The sequence below is a fragment of the Aedes aegypti genome, chromosome 1 (assembly GCF_002204515.2).
Source record: "Aedes aegypti strain LVP_AGWG chromosome 1, AaegL5.0 Primary Assembly, whole genome shotgun sequence".
In the NCBI taxonomy this organism is placed as follows: domain Eukaryota; kingdom Metazoa; phylum Arthropoda; class Insecta; order Diptera; family Culicidae; genus Aedes; species Aedes aegypti.
In genome coordinates this window covers 62,852,796-62,874,700 of record NC_035107.1, presented here as the reverse complement: position 1 = coordinate 62,874,700, position 21,905 = coordinate 62,852,796, and the positions used below count along the sequence as shown (strand labels likewise).

Genomic DNA, 21,905 nt, shown 5'->3' with positions numbered 1-21,905 from the left:
AACGAATAGTGATTGGACATAAGCCGACACATAACACGAATGAAATCACGACTCATGTCCAATCCCTTAAACCATGGATTTTTCGACACCTGTGGAAATATGGAGTGCAGCCATCTACCCATTTCTCCGTCTCTCCATTTCTGTTGCCAGCTGATCAAGGTCTCCTGACGGGCCAATGCAAAAAATTCATCGAAGGTGATTTGACGCTCGTAAACATCACCTTCTATTGCGCCCACCTTAGCCAGAGAGTCCGCTTTCTCATTGCCCGGAATGGAGCAATGAGAAGGGACCCAAGCCAGGGTAATAGTGTATGAGCGATTTGACAAAGCACTCAATGCTTGGCGTATTCCATTCAGGAAGTACGCTGAGTGCTTTACCGGTTTCATTGACCGGACAGCCTCCAGAGAACTTAGACTGTCGGTAAAAATGAAGAAATGCTCGGGTGGAAGAGAACTGATGTACTCTAAGGTGTAATGTATAGCTGCTAGTTCAGCAACATATACAGAACATGGCTTTTGAAGCATGAAGGAGGCGCTATGGGAAATGTTGTAAACACCGAAACCAGTGATATCGTCCATTTTTGATCCATCAGTGAAGAACTGTCGGTCCTCGCTGACATGCCCGAATTTACTTGCAAACATGGGAGGGATAAACTTTGAACGTAAATGATCTGGTATTCCATGGATCTCTTGCTTCATGGACAGATCGAAAACTACAGAGGAACGGTCGAAGTCAGGGAAGTCACCTCGAGTGGTATTAACCGAAGATGGACTGACCTCCAGCGTCATGTACCAGTAGTACACACTCATGAAACGAGTTTGAGGGTTATGTTCAAGCAGCTTTTCGTAGTTTTCAATAACCAATGGATTGAGAACCTCACAACGGATGAGGAACCTAAGTGTTAACTCCGCGAAACGATCTGTCAGGGGCTGTACTCCTGCAAGTACCTCTAAACTCATTGTGTGAGTCGAGTTCATGCAGCCTAGCGCGATGCGAAGACAGCGGTACTGAATCCGCTGTATCTTCAGCATATGTGTTTTCGCCGCGGATTGAAAGCAAAAGCTACCGTACTCTAAGACCGACAAGATGGTTGTTTGGTACAGCTTGATCAGATCTTCCGGATGGGCTCCCCACCATGTTCCGGTTATAGTTCGCATGAAGTTGATTCTTTTATGGCATTTCTGTGTCAGATACACAATGTGCTTCCCCCAGGTGCATTTGGAGTCGAACCAGACCCCGAGATATTTAGAAGACATGCTATGAGAGATTGTCTTACCCATGAGTGTAAGTGGAAACTTAGCAGGTTTGTGTTTTTTAGAAAAGACAACCATCTCAGTTTTCTCCGGAGAGAATTCGATACCCAGCTTTAAGGCCCAAGTAGACAAATTGTCTAGAGTATCTTGTAAAGGTCCTTGCAGCTCGGCTGCGGTTGGTCCTGTGACAGAAACAACACAGTCGTCTGCAAGCTGTCTTAACGAACAATTTTCCATGAGACAACCATCGATGTCCCTCACGTAAAAATTATAAAGCAGGGGACTCAGACATGAGCCCTGGGGGAGACCCATGTAGCTTATTCGTGAAACTGTCAAGTCGCCATGAGCAAAACTCATATGCTTCTCTGACAACAAATTGTACAAAAAATTATTCAAAATTGATGAAAGGCCACTTGCGTGGAGTTTGTCTGAAAGGACATCAACACAAACTGAGTCAAAAGCACCCTTAATATCCAAAAATACTGAACCCATCTGCTCTTTTTGAGCAAAGGCAAGCTGAATTTCTGAAGAAAGTAGCGCAAGACAGTCGTTCGTTCCTTTGCCTCTGCGAAAACCAAACTGCGTATCTGACAGCAAGCCACTCGATTCAACCCATTTATCCAGTCGAAAGAGAATCATCTTCTCTAACAACTTGCGAAGACATGACAACATTGCGATTGGACGGTACGAATTATGATCCGACGCTGGTTTCCCAGGTTTTTGGATAGCTATCACCCTCACCTGCCTCCAATCATCCGGAATAATGTTACACTCCAGAAACTGATTAAACAAGTTCAATAAGCGCCTCTTCGCGACGTCAGGGAGGTTCTTAAGCAACCAAGCTTATCCCAGTTGTCACATTTTGAAATAGTGAAACCCTGCTCTATTGCAGTGCGATCGATTCCAATAAAAACATCGTCTGCAAAATCAAGCGATATACGCGATAAAACGCAATATTAAACAGTAAAATTTGGAAATTCATCTCCATTTCGTGCCATGTAATATTTCAAAAATTATTGTAAGCACCTCGTATACAATTCTTACACTTGATTGTTTGTATCAGCTTAATCTCCTTTTCCAGTTCATGTTAAGATATAACCATCCTCTTTTTAAGTCTATGATATTACCTAGCTTCTTCTTAAGTCAACGATATTCGTTACTGACTCAAACGCGACCTATGACAGATTGACGATGAATTCTATTAAAACGAAGTAAATGGTTGCTGATATACAGAATTGAAGTTCTTGTGATGTTGATAGTTAAGTAGTATTTATTGGGGATAGATTTTGTTAAGTTTTGACCACTTGTGACGTATGAAAATTATGTTTTCCATGTTGTTAAAATCCTGTTGTAGCTGAGAATGTAGAACATGATAATTTTAACGTAAAATGCTCGGTGGAAAACTAGACATAAACATCAAGAGTAGTACCAGATGTACAAAAATGCAAATTTTATTTAGCAAAATAAATACGGCAGACTTTAGTGGGCTGATCACTTAGTGTGAAAGTCGAGAAAAAGCTATGAATAAATAATATTCAGCACTGAATGTTTCGCGTTAATCGAACATAAGATCAATATTATATTGAAATTAATTTTTAGATTTCATTCTATTCAATTAGGCTTACTGGCTTGAGCCATGTAAACACATACTTAAGCCACTCTGGTAAGTTTAGTCAGTTGTGAATATTTCTAATCATAACAACGGGAACAATTATATACTAGTTGAGAATTGTTTGGCCAACTTTTTGAGCGTTTATGTAGGTTTTTTTTTCAGTACTTTTAGAAACTTTAAAATGGATTATAATGAATTTTCAAATCAAAAACATCAAGTCAAGATTTCTTGATAGATTTTTTTTTTAATTTGCCCAGAGGTGCAGAATAACCTCAGGAATCGAGCCCTGTACTCAGATTTAATGGACTTTTTTTTTTTATAATAACGGTCTGTCGGGACATCGTGTTTCCAGCTACCGGGACAAACTTTTCCAGCTTCTGAGAAAAGCTATTCCAGCTTCTGCCAGTATCTGGGAGTTGAAAAAGCTTTTTCAAAAAAAAATATCCTTCGTGAAACCTGAACCCTATGGCCTCTAAAGAGAACCAAAAGTGCAATAATGACAAATTGCAATCCAATAACACCATGTTCACACTTCCACCCGCCAAGACGATTGAACCATGGTATAAAAAGTATCAATAATACCACTCTAAGTACCTATCGAGCACCAAAATGGTGTGCCATAAGCAGTGCACAGACAGACGACCAGCAGCAATAAGGCTGACGTGACGAAATCACATCAATCAACTGATCGCATTACATTTGTCGTCTTGTTCGTTTGCCTTGTAGAGAGGTCGGATTGTCGTCTTCCGCTGGATGCATGGTGACAAAAACAGATCGATGAACTACCAATGAGTTCTCTTCTCGATGCCTGTTAACCAGCTTGACAACAAAAGAGCAGCGCCGTATTATTAAACCAGGGGTTCGCAACGATGGAAAATTTGTGAATCACTTTTAGAGAGTAAAGAAGATTGAATTGGGTTTGAATTTGCTGAAGTCGTATGAGAAATTGAATCTCTGAAGGCTTTCACCTAACCTGTTTCAATGCTTCTTGAGGAGTTGTTTTCGCGATACACCCATATTTTGCGAAATATATTTACGTCGCCCATCGAAAGGCTTCCGTACTGGAAAATGATACCCCACCCAAGTCGGTATCGCCTTTTCTTGCACATGATGAGTAAATATACTCCAGAGTGGCATTGTCGGTTTCTGTGTTGGAATCCACAAGCCCCCCCCCAAATTCAACGACCGTCGAGAAAAAAAAGTGACGGCGGTAAAAGTAAAAACGAAATGTGATGGGTTTGATGGCATCTTTTTAGCCTTGTTGCGTGATATAACGCGATAGATGGCACGTCGACAGACAGAAGGCAATAAATTTCCGGGGGAGGATCTGGATGTCTGGCACAATGACGACGGATTCAAGGAAGGAGGTTGGTATTTCACTGGCAGGTGTTTGACAGACAGCTGCACAGTTATTAACTGAGAAGTTCGCTTCTCCATGTTTCCACTTTCAAGGAATGTACAGACAATTTTAAATCTGAAAATACCCTCGAAATGAGCGGGAGTCCAAAGAAAAATGAATAATCCTCGTTTGAATAACATAGCGAATGACGTGAACAGCATTGGATATGTGGAAATGATGTCTGTGTCAGGGAATATCAATGAGCTTAGGCAAAAGCTGGATAGTGATTAATCAGACACCAAAATAGTTGGCATTTTTCAACTTTTCAATAGTTTGTTGATAACAATTTTATAGATTTGTTGATTTTTATTCATGAATTTTATTTAATTAATTATTTTTGTTTAAAAAAAATCACTAGTTTTCTCGAATTTGCTTGAAGCGTAGATAAATATCCTATTGATGGATGTTAAAACATATTAAAGCTTTGGGCGGTCTATTTCTCCGCCTAGTGAAATAAGCCCTTCTACACTCATGAACTGAGAGCTTTGTTAGACAAATTACAGATTTTTCAGGAATAGCTTCTCCCAGAAGCTGGAAAAGCTTCTCCCAAAAGCTGGAAGAGCTTCTCTCAGAAGCAGGAAAAAAATCTCCCAGAAGCTGGAAAAGCTTATCCCAGAATCTGAAAAGCTTCTCCCTGAGGCTGGAAAAGCTTCTCTCAGAAGCTGGAAGCTTTTCCCAAAAGCTGAAAAAGCTTCTCCCAGAGAAGCTGGAAAAGCTTCTCTCAGAAAAGCGAGAAAAGACGCTTAAAGAAGCTGGAAATGCCTCTCCCAGAAGCTGGAAAAGCTTCTCCCAGAGCAGATGGAAAAGCTTATCTCAAAAAAGATGGAAATGCCTCTCCCAGAAGCTGGAAAAGCTTCTCCCAGGGCAGATGGAAAAGCTTCTCTCAAAAAAGCTGGAAATGCCTCTCCCAGAAGCTGGAAAAGTTTATCCCAGAAACTGCAAAAGGCTTTTACCAAAATCAGTTAGAGCATCTCCTAGAAGCTGGAAAAGCCTCTCGCAGAGAAGCTGGAATAGCTTCTCTAAGAGCAGCTGAAAAAACTTCTCCCAAAATCTGGAAAAGCTTCTCCCAGAAGTTGTAAAAGCTCATCCAAGAAACTGGAAAATCTTTTCCCAGAAACTGGGAAAGCTTCCTCAAAAACTGGAAATGCTTCTCTCAGAGAAACGGGAAAAGACGCTTTAAGAAACTGGAAAACTTCTCTCAGAAGCTGGAAAACTTCTCCTAAAAGCTGGAAAAGCTTCTCCCAGAGCAGATGGAAAAGCTTCTCTCAAAAAAGCTGGAAATGCCTCTCCCAGAAGCTGGAAAAGTTAATCCCAGAAACTGCAAAAGGCTTTTACCAAAATCTGTTAAAACATCTCTTAGAGGCTGGAAAAGCCTATCTCAGAGAAGCTGGAATAGTTTCTCTAAGAGTAGCTGGGAAAACTTCTCTCAGAAAAGCTGGAAAAGTTTCTCACAGAAACTTAAAAGGCTTTCACATATGGAAAAGCTTCTACCGAAAGCTGAAAAAGCTTCTCCTAGATGCTGGAAAAACTTCTCTCAGAGCAGTTTCAAAAGCTTCTCTCAGAAGCTGAAAAAGCTACCTCAGAAACTGGGAAAGCTTCTCCCAGAAGCTGGAAAAGCTTCTCCCAGAAGTTGAAAAAGCTTATCCAAGAAGCTGGAAAATCTTTTCCCAGAAACTGGGAAAGCTTCCTCAAAAACTGGAAATGCTTCTCCCAGAAACTAGAAAAGCTTCTCACAGAAGCTGGAAAAGCTTCTATCAGAAGCTGGAAAAGCTTCTCTCAGAAGCTGGAAAGGCTTCTCCCAGAAGCTAGAAAAGCTTCTTGAAAAAGCTGGAAAAGCTTCTCCCAGAAGCTGGAAAAGCTTCTCCCAGAAACTGGAAAACCTTCTATCAGAAGGTAAAGAAGCTTCTCTCCAAATCTGGAAAAACTTCTCCCATAAACTGCTCTCTCAGAAGCTGGAAAAGCTTCTCCAAGAAGCTGGAAAAGCATCTCTTAAAAGCTGAAAAAGCTTCTCCAAGGAGATGAAAAAGCTTCACCAATAGGCTGGAAAAGCTCCTCCTAGAAGTTGGAAAAACTTCTGCCAGAAGCTGGAAATGCTCCTCCCAGATACTGAAAAAGCTTCTTCCAGAAGCTGGAAAAGCTTTTCCCAGAAGCTGAGAAAGTTTCATCAATAGCTCTCCCAAAAGTTGGAAAAGCTTCTTCCAGAAGCTGGAAAAGCTTTTCCCAGAAGCTGTGAAACCTTCTTCCAGATGCTGGAGGGCTTCCTCTAAAAGCTGAAAAGCTTATCCTAGAAGCTAGAAAAGCTTCTTTCAGAAGCTGGAAAAGCTTCTCGCAGAAGCTGAAAAAGCTCCTCGCAGAAGCTGGAAGAGCCTCTCTCACAATCTGGAAAAGCTTCCCACAGAAGTTGGAAAAGCTTATCCCAAAAGCTGGAAAAACTTCTCCAAGAAGCTTCTCTCAGAAGCTGAAAAATCTCTCTCTGAAACTGGAAAAGCTTGTCCTAGAAACTGGAAAAGCTTCTCCCAGAAACTGGGAAAGCTTCTCCCAAAAGCTGGAAAAGCTTATCCCAGAAGCTGGAAAAGCTTCTTCCATAAGCTGGAAAAGCTTCTTCCAGAAGCTGGAGAAGCTACTCCCAGAAGCTGAAAAAGCTTCTCTCAGAGCAGCTGGAAAAGCTTCTCTCAGAGAAGTTTGAAAAGCTTCTCTTAGAGAAGTTTAAAAAGCTTCTCTCAAAGAAGTTTGACAAGCATCTCTCAGAGAAATTTGAAAAGCTTCTCTCAGAAAAGTTTGAAAAGCTTCTCTCAGAGAAGTTGAAAAAGCTTCTCCCAGAGAAGCTGAAAAATTTTCTCTCAGAGCAGATGGAAAAACTTCTCTCAGAGAAGTTGGAGAAGCTTCTCCCAGAAGCTAGAAAAGCTTCTCTCAGAAGCTGCAAAAGCTTCTCCCAAAAGCTGGAAAAAAATTTCCCAGAAGCTGATGAAGCTTCACCTAGAAACTGGAAAAGCTTCTCCCAGAAGCTTGAAAAGCATCTCCCAGAAGTTGGAAAAACTTCTCCCAGAAGCTGGAAAAGCTTCTCTCAGAGAAGTTGGAAAAGCTTCTCTCAGAGAAGTTTAAAAAGCTTCTCTCAGAGAAGTTTGAAAAGCTTCTCTCAGAGAAGTTTAAAAAGCTTCTCTCAGAGAAGTTTGAAAAGAAGCTGGAAAAGCTTCTATCAGAAGCTGGAAAAGCTTCTCTCAGAAGCTGGAAAGGCTTCTCCCAGAAGCTGGAAAAGCTTCTTTAAAAAGCTGGAAAAGCTTCTCCCAGAAGCTGGAAAAGCTTCTCTCAGAAACTGGAAAACCTTCTATCAGAAGGTAAAGAAGCTTCTCTCCAAATCTGGAAAAACTTCTCCCAGAAACTGCTCTCTCAGAAGCTGGAAAAGCTTCTCCAAGAAGCTGGAAAAGCATCTCTTAAAAGCTGGAAAAGCTTCTCCCAGGAGCTGAAAAAGCTTCACCAATAGGCTGGAAAAGCTTCTCCCAGAAGTTGGAAAAACTTCTGCCAGAAGCTGGAAATGCTTCTCCCAGATACTGAAAAAGCTTCTTCCAGAAGCTGGAAAAGCTCTCCCAAAAGTTGGAAAAGCTTCTTCCAGGAGCTGGAAAAGCTTTTCCCAGAAGCTGTGAAACCTTCTTCCAGATGCTGGAGGGCTTCCTCTAAAAGCTGAAAAGCTTATCCTAGAAGCTAGAAAAGCTTCTTTCAGAAGCTGGAAAAGCTTCTCGCAGAAGCTGAAAAAGCTCCTCGCAGAAGCTGGAAGAGCCTCTCTCACAATCTGGAAAAGCTTCCCACAGAAGTTGGAAAAGCTTATCCCAAAAGCTGGAAAAACTTCTCCAAGAAGCTTCTCTCAGAAGCTGAAAAATCTCTCTCTGAAACTGGAAAAGCTTGTCCTAGAAACTGGAAAAGCTTCTCCCAGAAACTGGGAAAGCTTCTCCCAAAAGCTGGAAAAGCTTATCCCAGAAGCTGGAAAAGCTTCTTCCATAAGCTGGAAAAGCTTCTTCCAGAAGCTGGAGAAGCTACTCCCAGAAGCTGAAAAAGCTTCTCTCAGAGCAGCTGGAAAAGCTTCTCTCAGAGAAGTTTGAAAAGCTTCTCTTAGAGAAGTTTAAAAAGCTTCTCTCAAAGAAGTTTGACAAGCATCTCTCAGAGAAATTTGAAAAGCTTCTCTCAGAAAAGTTTGAAAAGCTTCTCTCAGAGAAGTTGAAAAAGCTTCTCCCAGAGAAGCTGAAAAATTTTCTCTCAGAGCAGATGGAAAAACTTCTCTCAGAGAAGTTGGAGAAGCTTCTCCCAGAAGCTAGAAAAGCTTCTCTCAGAAGCTGCAAAAGCTTCTCCCAAAAGCTGGAAAAAAATTTCCCAGAAGCTGATGAAGCTTCGCCTAGAAACTGGAAAAGCTTCTCCCAGAAGCTTGAAAAGCATCTCCCAGAAGTTGGAAAAACTTCTCCCAGAAGCTGGAAAAGCTTCTCTCAGAGAAGTTGGAAAAGCTTCTCTCAGAGAAGTTTAAAAAGCTTCTCTCAGAGAAGTTTGAAAAGCTTCTCTCAGAGAAGTTTAAAAAGCTTCTCTCAGAGAAGTTTGAAAAGAAGCTGGAAAAGCTTCTATCAGAAGCTGGAAAAGCTTCTCTCAGAAGCTGGAAAGGCTTCTCCCAGAAGCTGGAAAAGCTTCTTTAAAAAGCTGGAAAAGCTTCTCCCAGAAGCTGGAAAAGCTTCTCTCAGAAACTGGAAAACCTTCTATCAGAAGGTAAAGAAGCTTCTCTCCAAATCTGGAAAAACTTCTCCCAGAAACTGCTCTCTCAGAAGCTGGAAAAGCTTCTCCAAGAAGCTGGAAAAGCATCTCTTAAAAGCTGGAAAAGCTTCTCCCAGGAGCTGAAAAAGCTTCACCAATAGGCTGGAAAAGCTTCTCCCAAAAGCTGGAAAAAAATTTCCCAGAAGCTGATGAAGCTTCGCCTAGAAACTGGAAAAGCTTCTCCCAGAAGCTTGAAAAGCATCTCCCAGAAGTTGGAAAAACTTCTGCCAGAAGCTGGAAATGCTTCTCCCAGATACTGAAAAAGCTTCTTCCAGAAGCTGGAAAAGCTCTCCCAAAAGTTGGAAAAGCTTCTTCCAGGAGCTGGAAAAGCTTTTCCCAGAAGCTGTGAAACCTTCTTCCAGATGCTGGAGGGCTTCCTCTAAAAGCTGAAAAGCTTATCCTAGAAGCTAGAAAAGCTTCTTTCAGAAGCTGGAAAAGCTTCTCGCAGAAGCTGAAAAAGCTCCTCGCAGAAGCTGGAAGAGCCTCTCTCACAATCTGGAAAAGCTTCCCACAGAAGTTGGAAAAGCTTATCCCAGAAGCTGGAAAAACTTCTCCCAGAAGCTTCTCTCAGAAGCTGAAAAATCTCTCTCTGAAACTGGAAAAGCTTGTCCTAGAAACTGGAAAAGCTTCTCCCAGAAACTGGGAAAGCTTCTCCCAAAAGCTGGAAAAGCTTATCCCAGAAGCTGGAAAAGCTTCTTCCATAAGCTGGAAAAGCTTCTTCCAGAAGCTGGAGAAGCTACTCCCAGAAGCTGGAAAAGCTTCTCTCAGAGCAGCTGGAAAAGCTTCTCTCAGAGAAGTTTGAAAAGCTTCTGTTAGAGAAGTTTAAAAAGCTTCTCTCAAAGAAGTTTGACAAGCATCTCTCAGAGAAATTTGAAAAGCTTCTCTCAGAAAAGTTTGAAAAGCTTCTCTCAGAGAAGTTGAAAAAGCTTCTCCCAGAGAAGCTGAAAAATTTTCTGTCAGAGCAGATGGAAAAACTTCTCTCAGAGAAGTTGGAGAAGCTTCTCCCAGAAGCTAGAAAAGCTTCTCTCAGAAGCTGCAAAAGCTTCTCCCAAAAGCTGGAAAAAAATTTCCCAGAAGCTGATGAAGCTTCGCCTAGAAACTGGAAAAGCTTCTCCCAGAAGCTTGAAAAGCATCTCCCAGAAGTTGGAAAAACTTCTCCCAGAAGCTGGAAAAGCTTCTCTCAGAGAAGTTGGAAAAGCTTCTCTCAGAGAAGTTTAAAAAGCTTCTCTCAGAGAAGTTTGAAAAGCTTCTCTCAGAGAAGTTTGAAAAGCTTCTCTCAGAGAAGTTTGAAAAGAAGCTGGAAAAGCTTCTATCAGAAGCTGGAAAAGCTTCTCTCAGAAGCTGGAAAGGCTTCTCCCAGAAGCTGGAAAAGCTTCTTTAAAAAGCTGGAAAAGCTTCTCCCAGAAGCTGGAAAAGCTTCTCTCAGAAACTGGAAAACCTTCTATCAGAAGGTAAAGAAGCTTCTCTCCAAATCTGGAAAAACTTCTCCCAGAAACTGCTCTCTCAGAAGCTGGAAAAGCTTCTCCAAGAAGCTGGAAAAGCATCTCTTAAAAGCTGGAAAAGCTTCTCCCAGGAGCTGAAAAAGCTTCACCAATAGGCTGGAAAAGCTTCTCCCAAAAGCTGGAAAAAAATTTCCCAGAAGCTGATGAAGCTTCGCCTAGAAACTGGAAAAGCTTCTCCCAGAAGCTTGAAAAGCATCTCCCAGAAGTTGGAAAAACTTCTGCCAGAAGCTGGAAATGCTTCTCCCAGATACTGAAAAAGCTTCTTCCAGAAGCTGGAAAAGCTCTCCCAAAAGTTGGAAAAGCTTCTTCCAGGAGCTGGAAAAGCTTTTCCCAGAAGCTGTGAAACCTTCTTCCAGATGCTGGAGGGCTTCCTCTAAAAGCTGAAAAGCTTATCCTAGAAGCTAGAAAAGCTTCTTTCAGAAGCTGGAAAAGCTTCTCGCAGAAGCTGAAAAAGCTCCTCGCAGAAGCTGGAAGAGCCTCTCTCACAATCTGGAAAAGCTTCCCACAGAAGTTGGAAAAGCTTATCCCAGAAGCTGGAAAAACTTCTCCCAGAAGCTTCTCTCAGAAGCTGAAAAATCTCTCTCTGAAACTGGAAAAGCTTGTCCTAGAAACTGGAAAAGCTTCTCCCAGAAACTGGGAAAGCTTCTCCCAAAAGCTGGAAAAGCTTATCCCAGAAGCTGGAAAAGCTTCTTCCATAAGCTGGAAAAGCTTCTTCCAGAAGCTGGAGAAGCTACTCCCAGAAGCTGGAAAAGCTTCTCTCAGAGCAGCTGGAAAAGCTTCTCTCAGAGAAGTTTGAAAAGCTTCTGTTAGAGAAGTTTAAAAAGCTTCTCTCAAAGAAGTTTGACAAGCATCTCTCAGAGAAATTTGAAAAGCTTCTCTCAGAAAAGTTTGAAAAGCTTCTCTCAGAGAAGTTGAAAAAGCTTCTCCCAGAGAAGCTGAAAAATTTTCTGTCAGAGCAGATGGAAAAACTTCTCTCAGAGAAGTTGGAGAAGCTTCTCCCAGAAGCTAGAAAAGCTTCTCTCAGAAGCTGCAAAAGCTTCTCCCAAAAGCTGGAAAAAAATTTCCCAGAAGCTGATGAAGCTTCGCCTAGAAACTTGAAAAGCTTCTCCCAGAAGCTTGAAAAGCATCTCCCAGAAGTTGGAAGAACTTCTCCCAGAAGCTGGAAAAGCTTCTCTCAGAGAAGTTGGAAAAGCTTCTCTCAGAGAAGTTTAAATAGCTTCTCTCAGAGAAGTTTGAAAAGCATCTCTCAGAGAAGTTTGAAAAGCTTCTCTCAGAGAAGTTTAAAAAGCTTCTCTCAGAGAAGTTTGAAAAGAAGCTGGAAAAGCTTCTATCAGAAGCTGGAAAAGCTTCTCTCAGAAGCTGGAAAGGCTTCTCCCAGAAGCTGGAAAAGCTTCTTGAAAAAGCTGGAAAAGCTTCTCCCAGAAGCTGGAAAAGCTTCTCTCAGAAACTGGAAAACCTTCTATCAGAAGGTAAAGAAGCTTCTCTCCAAATCTGGAAAAACTTCTCCCAGAAACTGCTCTCTCAGAAGCTGGAAAAGCTTCTCCAAGAAGCTGTAAAAGCATCTCTTAAAAGCTGGAAAAGCTTCTCCCAGGAGCTGAAAAAGCTTCACCAATAGGCTGGAAAAGCTTCTCCCAGAAGTTGGAAAAACTTCTGCCAGAAGCTGGAAATGCTTCTCCCAGATACTGAAAAAGCTTCTTCCAGAAGCTGGAAAAGCTTTTCCCAGAAGCTGAGAAAGCTTCATCAATAGCTCTCCCAAAAGTTGGAAAAGCTTCTTCCAGAAGCTGGAAAAGCTTTTCCCAGAAGCTGTGAAACCTTCTTCCAGATGCTGGAGGGCTTCCTCTAAAAGCTGAAAAGCTTATCCTAGAAGCTAGAAAAGCTTCTTTCAGAAGCTGGAAAAGCTTCTCGCAGAAGCTGAAAAAGCTCCTCGCAGAAGCTGGAAGAGCCTCTCTCACAATCTGGAAAAGCTTCCCACAGAAGTTGGAAAAGCTTATCCCAGAAGCTGGAAAAACTTCTCCCAGGAGCTTCTCTCAGAAGCTGAAAAATCTCTCTCTGAAACTGGAAAAGCTTGTCCTAGAAACTGGAAAAGCTTCTCCCAGAAACTGGGAAAGCTTCTCCCAAAAGCTGGAAAAGCTTATCCCAGAAGCTGGAAAAGCTTCTTCCATAAGCTGGAAAAGCTTCTTCCAGAAGCTGGAGAAGCTACTCCCAGAAGCTGGAAAAGCTTCTCTCAGAGCAGCTGGAAAAGCTTCTCTCAGAGAAGTTTGAAAAGCTTCTCTTAGAGAAGTTTAAAAAGCTTCTCTCAAAGAAGGTTGACAAGCATCTCTCAGAGAAATTTGAAGAGCTTCTCTCAGAAAAGTTTGAAAAGCTTCTCTCAGAGAAGTTGAAAAAGCTTCTCCCAGAGAAGCTGAAAAATTTTCTCTCAGAGCAGATGGAAAAACTTCTCTCAGAGAAGTTGGAGAAGCTTCTCCCAGAAGCTAGAAAAGCTTCTCTCAGAAGCTGCAAAACTTACTTTTACTTACTTATGGGTCCTGGGCACCCATTCTGGTGCATAGGGCCGACGTGAAAGATTTCCATCCTGGGCGATTACCAGCTATCGCCTTGACCTGCGGCCAGGTCAAATTGCCGTCGACTTCTTTTATTTCTTTGTTGAGGCTGCGCCGCCATGATCCTCTGGGTCTGCCTCTGCTGCGATGTCCTGCTGGATTCCATTCCAGCGCTTGTTTGCAGATTTCGTTTCCGCCCCGACGTAGAGTGTGGCCGACCCACCCCCACTTTCGTTGTCGAATTTCGGTTTGTATCGGTTGCTGGTGGCACCGACGATGGAGGTCAGCATTAGAAATCCAGTTGTGTGGCCACCATGCCCGAATTATATACCGCAGGCATCTGTTGATGAACACCTGCAGCCGTTGAGTGTTCTCCGCTGATACACACCACGTTTCACTGGCGTATAACAGCACAGATTTGACATTGGAATTGAATATTCGAATTTTGGTGCGTTGACTAATCTGACTGTTCTTCCAAATATTTCTTAAGCTCGCAAAAGCAGCCCTCGCCTTCTTGATCCGTGCACCTATGTCGATCTTGGTACCGCCGTCAGACGCCAGTTGGCTACCAAGATATTGGAAGTTTTCGACGTTCTCCACTGTTTGCCCGGCTACTGTGAAGCTGGAAGGGCCGGCCGTGTTTACATCCAACGATTTGGTCTTGTTGACATTGATGTTGAGACCTGCCGCTGAGGAGCGTTCGGCAAGATCGTCTAGCTTACTCTGCATATCAGAGCGCCGTTGAGCTAGTATAGCAATATCATCAGCCAAATCGAGATCATTTAAGTGCTCCATAGTAATAGGCTGCCACAGCAGCCCACGGTTTTGTTCACGGTCAATGGCGCCTATCAGGATCTCGTCAATTACGATGAGGAACAGTAGTGGTGATAGTATACATCCTTGCCTCACTCCAGCTACAACCCGGATGGGTTCAGACAAGACCCCGTTGTGCAATACTCTGCACGTAAAGGCCTCGTACTGCGCTTCGATGAGGCCGATGATTTTCTCAGGAACACCCTTGCGTCTCAGGGCTCCCCACATATTTTCGTGATTGAGTCGGTCGAAAGCTTTTTCGTAGTCAATGAATACCATATACAGGGACTCTTGGAATTCATTGACTTGCTCCAAGATGATACGGAGCGTGACAATATGGTCCACACAGGATCGTCCGGCACGGAATCCCGCTTGCTGTCGACGGAGAGTCGCATCGATCTTCTCCTGGATCCGGTTTAGGATCACTTTGCATAGAACTTTGAGAACAATACATAGCAACATGATGCCCCGCCAATTATCGCATACAGTGAGGTCACCCTTTTTGGGTACCTTCACTAACACGCCTTGCATCCAGTCGGCCGGAAAAGTCGCGGTGTCCCAGATATTGCGGAATAGTTGATGCAACAGTTGTGCGGATATTGCGGGGTCTGCTTTGAGCATCTCGGCTGATATGCGATCGACCCCAGGGGCTTTGTTGGATTTCATACTTTGGATGACTGTTTCTATCTCATGCAGTGATGGAGCTTCGGTGTTAACGCGACTAATACGCCGAACCCTAGGCGGATCATGCTGAGGTGTTGGTGGCCGGGTTGACACTTGGAAAAGTTGTTCGAAGTGCTCAAACCAGCGTTTTAGCTGGTCAGTGGGGTCGGTTAACAGTTGTCCAGTCGTGTCTTTCACGGGCATCGTCGTATTCATCTTTGCCCCGCTAAGGCGTCGTGAGATATCGTAGAGAAGACGAATGTCGCCGGTTGCTGCGGCTTTCTCACCTTCGTCAGCAAGGGAGTCCGCCCACGCTCGTTTGTCCCGCCTACATGAGCGCTTAACTTCCCTTTCTAGAGCCGAGTATCGTTGACGGGAAAGTGCCTTGGCTCCTCTGGTTTTCGCCCGCTCTATCGCGGCTTTGGCTTCTCTCCGCTCCTCTATCTTCCTCCAGGTTTCATCGGTAATCCACTGTTTTCTCTGAGTGCGTAGCTCACCCAGATTATTTTCGCTGGTAGTGATGAAGGCATTCTTGATGGCGGTCCATTGCTCTTCTACGCTGCCACCTTCCGAAATATTAGCAGCAAGAGTCTCCAGTTCTTCGACGAAGGACCTTTTCACTGTGGCATCTTCCAGTCGGCGTGTGTTAAATCGACGTCCGACTCTTTCCTCCTGTCGACGAATCCGCGCAATGCGCAGACGCACCTCGCCGATGAGGAGGTGATGGTCGGATGCGATGTCAGCGCTACGTTTATTCCGCACATCAAGAAGGCTCCGTTTCCACTTTCGGCTGATACAGATGTGGTCAATTTGATTTTCGGTAAAGCCGTCACGGGAGACCCACGTGACCTTGTGAACCGGACGATGGGGGAAGAGCGATCCCCCGATCACCATGTCGTTATTGCCACAAAACTCTGCCAACAGTTCTCCGTTTTCGCTCATTTCTCCGAGACCATGGCGTCCCATGACAGGCTCATAGCTCGAGTTGTCGGATCCGATCTTCGCATTGAAGTCGCCCATGTAGATCTTGATATCACCCTTCGGAATCTTATCCACGACAGCATTGAGTTGACTGTAAAAGTTCTCTTTGTCCTGCAATTCGGCAGCATCGGTTGGCGCATAACATTGGACTATGGTAAGGTTTCGGACCCGTGTTCTAAATCTGGCGACGATTATTCTCTCATTTATAGGCTCCCACTTCATAAGCGCGGCGTAAGCTTGGGCGCTGAGCAAAAAGCCAACCCCACGGTGCCGAGGAGCGTGTTCACCTCGCAGGCCAGAATATAGCAGAATCTGTCCCGATGGTATTCTGTGTTCTCCAAAGTTTGGCCAACGGACTTCGCTCAGTCCTAGGATCTCCAGCTTCATGCGACACGCCTCGTTGGCGAGTTGTGCCAGTTTACCCTGCTGGGCTAGGGTTAGTACGTTCCATGTTCCAATTCGTGTCCGTTGTTTCGCGCTAAAAGTCGTTGCCGTTAAATCAGTTCGTAATCTTTCTCTATCGGTTTCTTGAACATTTTTTTGATGTTTCGGGGACAGTAGGTTGTTAGCCTAAGGTTCCCTATCCGCCGTGATGGGGCTGCCATCTTAGGTGCAAAAGCTTCTCCCAAAAGCTGGAAAAAAATTTCCCAGAAGCTGATGAAGCTTCGCCTAGAAACTGGAAAAGCTTCTCCCAGAAGCTTGAAAAGCATCTCCCAGAAGTTGGAAAAGCTTCTCTCAGAGAAGTTGGAAAAGCTTCTCTCAGAGAAGTTTGAAAAGCATCTCTCAGAGAAGTTTGAAAAGCTTCTCTCAGAGAAGTTTAAAAAGCTTCTATCAGAGAAGTTTAAAAAGCTTCTCTCAGAGAAGTTTGAAAAGAAGCTGGAAAAGCTTCTATCAGAAGCTGGAAAAGCTTCTCTCAGAAGCTGGAAAGGCTTCTCCCAGAAGCTGGAAAAGCTTCTTGAAAAAGCTGGAAAAGCTTCTCCCAGAAGCTGGAAAAGCTTCTCTCAGAAACTGGAAAACCTTCTATCAGAAGGTAAAGAAGCTTCTCTCCAAATCTGGAAAAACTTCTCCCAGAAACTGCTCTCTCAGAAGCTGGAAAAGCTTCTCCAAGAAGCTGGAAAAGCATCTCTTAAAAGCTGGAAAAGCTTCTCCCAGGAGCTGAAAAAGCTTCACCAATAGGCTGGAAAAGCTTCTCCCAGAAGTTGGAAAAACTTCTGCCAGAAGCTGGAAATGCTTCTCCCAGATACTGAAAAGCTTCTCCCAAAAGTTGGAAAAGCTTCTTCCAGGAGCTGGAAAAGCTTTTCCCAGAAGCTGTGAAACCTTCTTCCAGATGCTGGAGGGCTTCCTCTAAAAGCTGAAAAGCTTATCCTAGAAGCTAGAAAAGCTTATCCTAGATGCTAGAAAAGCTTCTTTCAGAAGCTGGAAAAGCTTCTCGCAGAAGCTGAAAAAGCTCCTCGCAGAAGCTGGAAGAGCCTCTCTCACAATCTGGAAAAGCTTCCCACAGAAGTTGGAAAAACTTCTCCCAGAAGCTTCTCTCAGAAGCTGAAAAATCTCTCTCTGAAACTGGAAAAGCTTGTCCTAGAAACTGGAAAAGCTTCTCCCATAAACTGGGAAAGCTTCTCCCAAAAGCTGGAAAAGCTTATCCCAGAAGCTGGAAAAGCTTCTTTCATAAGCTGGAAAAGCTTCTTCCAGAAGCTGGAGAAGCTACTCCCAGAAGCTGGAAAAGCTTCTCTCAGAGCAGCTGGAAAAGCTTCTCTCAGAGAAGTTTGAAAAGCTTCTCTTAGAGAAGTTTAAAAAGCTTCTCTCAAAGAAGTTTGACAAGCATCTCTCAGAGAAGTTTGAAAAGCTTCTCTCAGAAAAGTTTGAAAAGCTTCTCTCAGAGAAGTTGGAAAAGCTTCTCCCAGAGAAGCTGAAAAATTTTCTCTCAGAGCAGATGGAAAAACTTCTCTCAGAGAAGTTGGAGAAGCTTCTCCCAGAAGCTAGAAAAGCTTCTCCCAGAAGCTGCAAAAGCTTCTCCCAGAAGCTGGAAAAAAATTTCCCAGAAGCTGATGAAGCTTCGCCTAGAAACTGGAAAAGCTTCTCCCAGAAGCTGGAAAAGCATCTCCCAGAAGTCGGAAAAACTTCTCCCAGAAGCTGGAAAAGCTTCTCTCAGAGAAGTTGGAAAAGCTTCTCTCAGAGAAGTTTAAAAAGCTTCTTTCAGAGAAGTTTGAAAAGCATCTCTCAGAGAAGTTTGAAAAGCTTCTCCCAGAAGCTTTTTCCTAAGAAGCTGCAAAAGTTTCTTCCAGAATCAGGAAAAGATTCTCCCAAAATCAGGAAAAAGCTCCTCCCAGAAGCTGGTAAAGCTTCTCCCAGAAGCTGGTAAAGCTTCTCCCAGAAGCTGGTAAAGCTTCTCCCAGAAACTAAAAAGGCTTCTACCAAAAGTTGGAAAAGCTACTGTCATAAGTTAGAAAAGTTTCTTCCAAAAGTTGGTAAAGCTTATGAAAGAAGCTATCAAACTATTTTCAAATTGGTAATGATTGTTTGGAATTTCTGAAGAAGTATTCAAGTTATTTACCACTTTTATACCAATTTAAAATATTATAAATTTATGCATTTAAGGATATGCTGAGGGTACTTGCTATCCATCACCTGTCAAGTCTTCAATGATTAATACTAACGATTTGCATCAATCACTTCAACCCTCTCGATGTGGCACTTGTCCCTACAAACAACCATCGCTTTTCCACCAAAAGCATATATGAAAGTCGAACAAAACCGCACTCCACACGCTATTGAAATCAATAAAACGTTGGCGGCATTGTGAAGGATCTCGATAGGTAGGTAATTCAATATATTATTCATAAGGTCATGCATACGGTACCATATCTCTTCTCTTCAAGTGTAGGTTTACAACATTGTTGCAATATGACTGTCAATCAAACCGCACCCCCGGAGAGAGGAACATGAATGTGAAATACTTTATCTAAAGGCTCCACCAAAATTTAGCTTTATTTTTATCTCCAATTGTTCAAACTCCAGTCTTTGGTCTTTCGTACTCCTTGATTTGTTACTTTACTTTTCTCACTTAATTTCATTTTTTATACTTAGATAGTCTTTTACTTGTTGGTAATTCTTCTTATTTTTACCTTCCATTCTTCATTTCTTCATGTAACTAAAGTATCCGTGTTAATGTTTTTGTAGTTTCCTACCTCGTACAATAGTACTGCTGGAAATTGAATTATGTATTCGAATCGTTTTTTTTTTTTTTTTGTTCATAAGTTTTTGTTACCATTTTGAGGATGATTAAATTAATAATATGAAATATGAAAATATTGTCAATATTGAAATATTGAAAAAATCGTCACATATTGAAATATCTTCTTCTTCTTCTTTCTGGCGTTACGTCCCTACTGGGACAGAGCCTGCTTCTCAGCTTAGTGTTCTTATGAGCACTTCCACAGTTATTAACTGAGAGCTTACCATGCCAATGACCATTTTTGCATGCGTAATATCGTGTGGCAGGTACGATGATACTCTATGCACTGGGAAGTCGAGAAAATTTCCAACCCGAAAAGATCCTCGACCGGTGGGATTCGAACCCACGACCCTCAGCTTGGTCTTGCTGAATAGCTGCGCGTTTACCGCTACGGCTATCTGGGCCCCATTCATATTGAAATATGAAGCTTCTATTTTATTGTGATTTCAAACGACTTTGTCTGATAGAACATCTGTTAGTTTATCGTAATATAGTATAAAGTCATAATCGTGTTGTTTTAGAGCTCAAAACAAAAGTGAAGATGTAAACCTTGTATAGCAAATTCCTCAACTTAAATCCTTAAAAAACTTTGAACTTATTTCTAATCAAATTTAACCACTAACCTGTGCACAACTCGCTGCTTCTGCAGATAGTCCAGTGCGGAACCGATTTCACACACCAGTAAGGCAACGCTGGCTTCCGAAAACTCCACCTGTGATGAAAAATAGAGCAGGATATTGATGATACTTCCAATACCTTTCTGACGGAGCTCTTACCTGATGATTGAGGTGATATCGCAGATCACCTCCGGCCAGCAGATCGCACACCATGAACAGATCTTCCTCATCTGTAAACAGAAGGAGTAAAAGTGACATGATCAATGCCATCGATGTTAGTTACTTTAGATATCCTACCCAAGTAACATTGATTACTGTCAGCTTAATCAGCTGAATTGCTGTTTATAACATCTTCATTTCAGCTGAACAAGTTGTAATTCAGCAACCAATGTTACCTGGGCAAGCAAAACTAAGGATTGCAGCAAGAGACTGCAAATTTAAAAAAAAAATATTAAGAGGACAATTATAACAGATCGAGAAAAAAAACAGAGTTTATGTTTGAGTTTAATTTCGAACATTAGCACAACAAATTTCTTTGCAAAAATGTATACTTAAATATGACATTTCACATAATTCGAAAAAAATTGAATAATTTTGAATATTGAAACTTTCTAAAAAAGTTGCTACGTGGTTTTGATACAATATGCAAGAAAAAAAAACTGGCTCTACTTTTCATATTTTCAAATAGTATACTGCCCATACTCACATAACAGTCCCATTTGATTTTTTGCCACTTTTCAGTTAGCTTCATAAATAGTATTAATTTTTTGTGTACTTTCTAAAAGAAAACTCCAAATTGTGTCTTTGTATGGACAAAATGTGAAAAAAATACCAAACCATGTGCGTCTCATATTGAAAGTACCCGCAAAACAGTCCCATTCGACGATTATGAAGAAATTCAACTAAACCTATTCCTGTGATCATTTCTGAAAGCTTGCATTTCGATTCTCATTTCTTTATAGAAACAATTAAACAAATCAGGAGAGTACAAATCAACTATTATCACAAACTCATATTTTTGTTCAAAAAAGGTTTTACCATAACGACTTCTTCTGTTCTTCGATTAATACTAACACCAAATCAGGCTAGTTGCCTGTAAATTAAAATAAAGAAAAATAGTTTTCCTGAGACTATTCTACTGCTCCATTCATTCTACTGCTTCCTGCAGCCAATCATTATCAGAATCTCCGGCAGGCTGAAGTCCAACAGCGAGAAGTGAAAAGCTTGTTTGGCCGCCGCAAGATTACGCACATCGTCGCTAGCATCGTCGCCAGTATCTACATGGCCAAACTAAGTGTTTGCAGCACCAAACGCCGAGAAACAGGAAAGCTCCTGACTCTCATCAGGATTATCTATATCATGGGAACGCCTTTATCAAGTGGACCAAAACATGTTCTATTCACCTTTCTTTGATAGTTTTCAAATCCTTCACCCGTCATGTGCTGTGATTTCAGCAAGCCTTCCATATGGCCGATCGCAACGGTTAATTTGAATTCAGGAAATCTTCATTATTTTCCCATTTACTATCACCACTGTACAGCTTAAGAACTTCAAGGGACATTATAACTATTGAAAGATAGTTGATAACTGAAAGCTGCAATAATAGAAACATTAGTAGTAGAACGCTAATGGCGTAATTGTCACAAAACTGATTTCAATTTTTATTACCTTTAATTATGGTTTTTCATTGTTTGTTCTATACCATGATGTTGTTTTGGTTCTTAAAATTAATTTGACACTTTGAGGCCCGGTGCTCACGCTGTCAGTTCGTGGCAAACTAGATGTTGGTAACACGAACAGCAGCGACATTAGCATTCTTAGGTTAATGCTTCTACTGCTGCAATCGATCGTAAACTTGAACAACAATGTGTCAAGGTGCACGATATCAAAGTAAGCGAATCCTTAGTAATTGTGAAGTTTGGAATTTAAGTAGGCAAACGGGAGCACCATCAAAAGCATGACACCCTGCTTGTGACGTTACTTGAAGAGTGGGTTGATGGTTTGTGCAATGCCTACTAGATTGCCTGATTCAAGATCGGGTAGTACGACCAGTAGTTTGTCGCATAGAGTTATCAGAACGCCACAGAAAGCATACACTGAACCAATAAATATCATAAAAAGTATTAAAAACGTCACATACATCTACAATAATGGAAATCTTATCAATGTTATATGTATCCATTGCAATTTATGTAGAAAGTACATACACCTCATTACAATACCCTATCATGTTTATTGGTTTGTACTGTGAACTGTATATGAACAAAAGCCATATATGCTATCCGATAACTATCATGTGATTCGCAGATGTGAAAATTAGTAGTGTTCTAAAGATGGCGTATTTAGTTTGTTCAATTTTATGCAGGTTCATTATTCTTTAAGAAATCATTACAACGCGTTCAGTGGATTTCTACAACGCCATTGATTAACAACAAAGAAAAGTAAGTTCAATGTTTATATACAAAATAATCAAAAATAAATTTGTTATTTTAATTTAAAATTTAC

General features: G+C 42.0%; 1 protein-coding gene across 9 annotated transcripts in view; it reads right to left on the bottom strand.

The window, feature by feature from the left end:
- Positions 1-21,905, bottom strand: part of LOC5564358 (serine/threonine-protein kinase 32A) — a 573,562-nt gene that overhangs the window by 230,511 nt on the left and 321,146 nt on the right. For all 9 annotated transcript variants that reach the window (XM_021837759.1, XM_021837764.1, XM_021837772.1 and 6 more), the window contains exons 6-7: positions 19,560-19,630; positions 19,407-19,495 (exon numbers count right to left, since the gene is read on the bottom strand). In XM_021837759.1, coding sequence (XP_021693451.1) covers positions 19,407-19,495; positions 19,560-19,630 — 160 coding nt within the window. The remainder of the gene's footprint in view (positions 1-19,406; positions 19,496-19,559; positions 19,631-21,905) is intronic.